This window comes from Notamacropus eugenii, chromosome 7 (genome assembly GCF_028372415.1).
Source record: "Notamacropus eugenii isolate mMacEug1 chromosome 7, mMacEug1.pri_v2, whole genome shotgun sequence".
NCBI lineage: Eukaryota > Metazoa > Chordata > Mammalia > Diprotodontia > Macropodidae > Notamacropus > Notamacropus eugenii.
Genome location: NC_092878.1, coordinates 1,357,542 through 1,363,541, shown reverse-complemented (window position 1 = coordinate 1,363,541; position 6,000 = coordinate 1,357,542). Strand labels below are relative to the sequence as shown.

Below are 6,000 nucleotides of genomic sequence, written 5' to 3'. Positions count from 1 at the left end.
AAGGTTAAACTGCAGGTCTTCTGAGGGTGGAGCCAAGATGGCAGAGAAGAGGCAGGGACCTGCCTGAGTTCTCCTCTCAAATGCCTCAAAATACCTGTAAACAATGGCTCTAAACAAATTCTAGAGCAACAGAAGACACAAAATGAGAGAGTGAAACAGATTTCCAGCCCAAGACAATCTGAAAGGCCAACAGGAAGGGTCTATTGCACCAGGCTCAAAGTGGAGCACAGCCCAGCAAGGACTGCACAGACACAGATGGGCCTGGAGCAGGCCTTAGGACATTGAATCACTGGGAGCTGTAGTGATTTTCAGCCTTCTCAACCCACAAATGCCAAAGACAGCTTCAAAGGTCAGTGGGAAAGCTGTTTCACCTGGATGAGAGAGGAACAAGGTCTAGTCCCAGGCCCAGCCCTAGCCCCAGCCCCAGGATGGTGGCGGCTGCTTCTGGAGCTCTCTGTCTACAGACAGTGGGAGAATCAAGTGACTGATCTGGGTCACAGTCTGGGTGGCAGTCCTGGGAAAAGAAGGAGCACTGTCATGGCAGAGCTGGTGGCAGTTGTGGAGAGGGAATCCTGCTCACAGTCTGAGGGCAGAAAAGAATACTTGTGGTTGCTGACAGACTAGAATGCAGGCCAAGTGAGGGGCAAACACCTTTCCTTTGATCATGCCACTTTGAAGGAATGGAGAATTTACAGGTCCCTAGAGATATCTCTGAAAATGGCTACACAAAACCCCTGAAACTTGGGGCAGTACACACACCAACTTAACAAAGAACTCAAAATCCAAGTAATTGTCTGGGAAAATGACAAAAGGGGGGAAAAACAAGATTATAGAAGGCTACTTTTTTGGTGAAAAGGTATTTTCTTACAACAAGGAAGATTAAAGCATACAACTGGAGGAAGAAAGCAAGGTTAAGGTTCCTACATCCAAAGCCTCCAAGAAAAATATGAAATGGTCTCAGGTCAAGGAAATGATATATAGGAAGGGCTTTGCAGATCAGAAAGGCACTCTATAAATGTTGGCTTTTCCTATGATGTCATAGCTGTCTTCCTTAGATCTACAGATTGGCCCTCCTCTCAATTTAGATTTCCAAAATAGTCTATCAAAACTAACTTTGCTGAGACCATAAAAAATTGGGCCCCTAACTCAGAGGAAACACTTGTTTGCTTTTTGGTCAGATAAATTTTGAGGTTATGGTAGCAATTTGGAAGTGTAGAAACACATGTCCTTTTCTCAGAAGGCTTTTTGACTTTCTCTTGCTCCTCGCTTCAGAGAGGGCTGATGAAAGAACACTCACCAGTTTCTTAATTCAAAAGCTATCCCATAATATCTTGAAATATATAACAATGAAAGACAAGTTTTTGAATCCATAACCTGCTCCTTAAAAAAACAAGGATTCAGGTTGTTCACTTATTCAACAAGCATTTTTCTACAGGTACCTAAAATGTGCTAAATATACTGAAGATAGAGAAATAAAAATCAAAACCGCTATCCCCAGTGAACTTACATTCTATTGGAGGAAAACAATATGAATATAGAAAAGTAAATACAAGATACGTACATGATAAATACATAGTAATTTCTGGTGTGAGAGTACTAGCAACTGAGAGGATCGGGATAGGCTGCATATGAGAGATTGAGCCTGAATTGTGTCTAGGACAGGGTATCTTTTTTCCCGGATTTTATTATAGAAGTATTAATTTCAAAAGACATAGTTACAAATGTAAAATTGACTCCTCCAGCATAAGAGAGGAAAAATTCCCCCTTTTTGTACCACTTCAGTTTCTGGGGAATGGAAGGGGATGAGATTCATAGTTTAGCTCAGTTTCTGTAGAGTGTGAACCCAGTTCCAAATCCAAAACCTGCCTCAGGTTCAAGTCCTAGGCACTCTGGCTTCTCACGGCTTTCATGCTGATCTGCCTGGCTGTACCATCCCACCTGCAATTCTGGATCCAAGGTTGTCATGGCTCTAACTCCCTGGTCCTGTGGGAATGACCTCTAACAGCTGAAACTGAAGAGAATACACAACACAGAACAGAAACAACACTCCCAGGACCATTTTTCTGAGCCAGAGTAAAAAAAAAGGCCATGGTTTCCATGATGTGGGTTAACTCTGTACATAGCAGGAAAGAGTGGCAGTCTCTCCAGTTTTAAAGATGAAGGCAGCCAATCAAAGGAGACTATACCACCCATATGGTAGGAGAGATACCAAGCTCTCCATGGTAGGGAATCTGGATTGTTGGTACATTTGTCCTTTGTTCTCCAAGAGGACCATGACATCAAGATGATGACATGACTTGAACTTTGATTTGAGTGAAGGAGGACTTTGCAAGGTCACCAGCCTCACTTTCTCCTCCAGAGCCATCTAGGTCCAGTGGCCTGATACTCATCAGAACAACCGAAGATGGCCCAGGATGCAATGCAAGGCATTAAGGTCTTACCAGATTCACACTTTGAGTGAGATACACCCATTCAATGAATAGGCCTCTTTAAGTAGTTACTCATGGGATGGCCCCTTTTAATAAAGAAAAAAATAACAAAAAATCAAACTGGGAGGGGAAGACCCTCAGGGTCCCTGGGTAAAAGAGAAATAGTTACTATTTAGTAATTAATCTGTTAATCCCAGGTAATCCGGATATGTTCCAAAGGACCCTCAAGGTGTCTCCATGTTAGGAGGACCAGGCATGCCCAGACAAATCTGGATTACATATTTTCCCCTGTTTGAAATTTTCCAACCCCAGAAAATTAGCAGGAGTGAATTTTTTAAAAAGTAGTCCTCATCCCAAATTCAATTCAGTTCTCTGTGACCTCTAGGGGAGGAAGGGTGATGAGCAATATCCTTTCACTTGCCTCCTCAGTGCCACACAACAGAGTCCTAAATATCACATACAATCCCATGTGTATAGATGAAAATCACAATCTTCAAATACAAAATTTTACAGATTCACAGACCAAGGAACATTTCACAGTTTCCCAAATAAGCCAACAGTGCTTCTTAACCTTTTTATGTCAGGGACCTCTTTAGTGGTCAGATGAAGCCTGTGGACCTTTCCTCAGAATGATGTTCTGTTGCCTACATTTGATCTTGAAGGAAATAATAAATTTCATTTAGAGAACAGTGAAAATAAAGATGTAATTTTTTCCCATCCCCATTCATAAAACCTCCTGAAGTCTGTCTATGGATTCCTTGGAGATCTATAGACCTAGGTTTAGAACTCCTGGTTTAGAAGAAAGCTGTTAAGCCAAAGTCAGTACAATTTGTCATCCTTCTTTTACCAGGGACTAAAACTCTAAAAATCCAGTGGTCAATCAACTTGACCCTGGTCCTCATTGTAATCTGATTGCCTCTCTTTTGGGATTATTTGAAAGAGTTCTGTTTCTCACAGAGCTCCAAAAGGGTGGAGTTATTGTAATCATAATACTCATGACAAGTAATTTCTAAGAATGGTAGCTTGATTTATTCAGATATCCCCTAGTAGACACCTGGGAAGAAATCCAATAATACAGATTATCTTTTTGCCCCAACTACTGCACCCTTCCTTCTCATAGAATATTCCCTTTACAAGAATTTTCCCTCTTCATGGCTGGCCTCCAAAGAATTCAAGTCCTAGATCCCAGTAGAGCTCCTTGGAGGCATATCCCACAAAGACTTACATATTTATTCTCCTCTCAGAAGGTCTTCTGGCTTTCTCTTGCTATGCATACCTAAGGGGACTACTGACAAAATACTATTACTACATGGAAACAAAAAATTGTTTCAGGTTTTGCTTGGGTTAGATTGAAATTTTGCCATGACACTTTTCCTCTTTGAAAAAAAATATATCAGACTACTAAATGCAAAATTCTTTGTGGTACTGAAATGCAAAGATAGGAGTCAGGAGAAGGCTTAAAATTCAAATCCAGTCTTTTAAAAGGCAGAAATTTTCCAAGGGTGAGAAATTATATCGAATCTCAGGCCTGGGAAAGTGGCTCTTAAGCAGTATTCAGAAATTTATTGGGGGAAAGAGGGTAAGTGAGCAAGCAAAAGCTAAAAGCTCTTGGATGGATCTGGGACCTTAAAAGATGGTGTGTATGTTCCTCCCTCTATTACTGGGGATTTTGCAAAATGGTTTCTCAATAGGGTATTATGATAACTCAAATAAATGAGGCATAGGGAGAGGTCTCAAGGCCTGAGGAAATGTGGCATAATGGATAGAGTGCTGTACTTGGTGTCAGATAGAAGAGTTCAAATCCTACCTCTTCAAAACTAACTCCGACCTTGGGAAAAATTAACCTCTCTGAGTTTCAGTTTCCTCATCTATAAAATGGAGATATTAAAAACCTGCTGCTACCCACTTAACAGGTTTGCTATACGCCTCAAGTTAGAATACTTTATAAGAATCAATATCAGCCAGTATTACTAAGAAGTGGGAAATACGGCAGCCGTTGACTGAAGAACACCGACTCCGTCACCCCTCCTCCGTACATTCACTCGGAACGAAGCAGAGCCGGGGTCTGCTGACTCTTCCCTTTCCCGCCCCTAGCCTAGATGGAGCATGCGCCTCCTCTTCTCACATCCTCCGAGCTGCCGAATCTAAGTACGGACTACGCCCTAGGAAACTGATTGCAGTCTGGGGGCGTTCCGCCGGCTCCCGTTCTCAGAAACTTCAGCACCTCAAGGGGCGGACAGCGCTCCAGCAGCCCTTCCAGACAACTTCAGCATCGTGGAAAAGCCCTTCCTTCTCTTCAGCTTCCACGGCAGGTGCAGAACGGAACAGCCTCCTCTCAGTCTACTCTCCCTCCCTTTCCATTCCTTCTTCCTGTTTTTACTCCTCTCCATTCATAACAAAAGCATCGCTACCAGTGCGGGTGGGTCTCTCTGCAGCAACGCCAGTTGCCTGTAGCCCCTACGCCAAGCAGTTTTCGCAGGGATAAGAATGGGGCCTCTCCGGATGGGGGCAATGATTCAGGTGCTGGCGCTTGTCCTCAGTCAAATTCATGCTTTCCCTAAACCAGAGGGCAGCCAAGGTAGGTGTACATCCGCCCTTTCCTTTTTGTTTTCAACTATCAGATAAAGCTTTGAAATAAAATCCTCGATGTCTCACTTTCTGTTCAGACCAAATCCATGTATATTAAGCGGAAAACCAGAAAAAATCTTTTTGATATACACCTAAACCTGAAATTTTATTCAAATATCCTATTTTGAAAAGACAAAAATACCACCATCCACACACAGTATTGTTTTGTTTTGTTTTCTACTTGTGTTGCAATGTTTTCTAGATATTCCATCCATGTCATGTTCAGGACAGAGCTTTTAATCTCTTAATTTTGCCAATCCAATTATGTTTCTGCTATTTTAGAAAGGCTTTTAAGTCAAGTTTTTCACGTGTGTATTGGATTCAGAGAAGAGTGTAAATCTAGGAAAACCCAGAAAATAGAATCTCAGAAAAATTCTGACAATTTTTCTTAACATATAATTTGTCTCCACTAAAATCCTAAAGAGATGGTTTACCCTCGTCTGTAGATTTTATGAGCATTTAAAGTATCCTTTTTATGAGAAATGTGTAAAATCTTTTGCTTTCCATATTTGAGCTAAAATACATGTGACTTTTCAAAACACCATTAATTATATATAATGTGTGTGTTTATTCTAGACAAATCTCTACATAACAGAGAACTAAGTGTAGAAAGGCCTTTGAAAGAACAGGTAGGTCAAATGAAAAACTATAAACATTACCTTGTTTTTTTCTTTTTATCATTATTTCTTGTTATGCATTGTTATAGTCAATATAACATCAAAAAGTTTGGTAGCCCTTAGCACAAATTAAAATGAAATATCTTGCTGAGTGAAATTGATTTTGGCAATGTCTGGATATTGAACGATAGAAGCATGCAGACTCGTACTGAAATAAATGCTAAGGACATAATCTAGCATCGTCTGCATTTTGTGAACCCTATGTATAAATGTTTGAACTTCCCAGAGATTTTTTAAAGAGTATAGTAGTATATGTATAAACAATG

At 40.9% G+C, this 6,000-nt stretch overlaps 1 protein-coding gene across 2 annotated transcripts in view; it reads left to right on the top strand.

The window, feature by feature from the left end:
- The first annotated feature begins 4,499 nt into the window (after positions 1 to 4,499).
- The window catches only part of SCG3 (secretogranin III), a 49,615-nt gene continuing 48,114 nt past the window's right edge, over positions 4,500 to 6,000 (top strand). Inside the window, exons 1-2 of one of the 2 annotated variants that reach the window (XM_072622685.1) lie at positions 4,500 to 5,007; positions 5,634 to 5,686. In XM_072622685.1, the coding sequence (XP_072478786.1) occupies positions 4,917 to 5,007; positions 5,634 to 5,686 (144 nt within the window). In that variant the 5' untranslated portion in view covers positions 4,500 to 4,916. The remainder of the gene's footprint in view (positions 5,008 to 5,633; positions 5,687 to 6,000) is intronic. The other variant, XM_072622686.1, reaches the window with a different exon arrangement.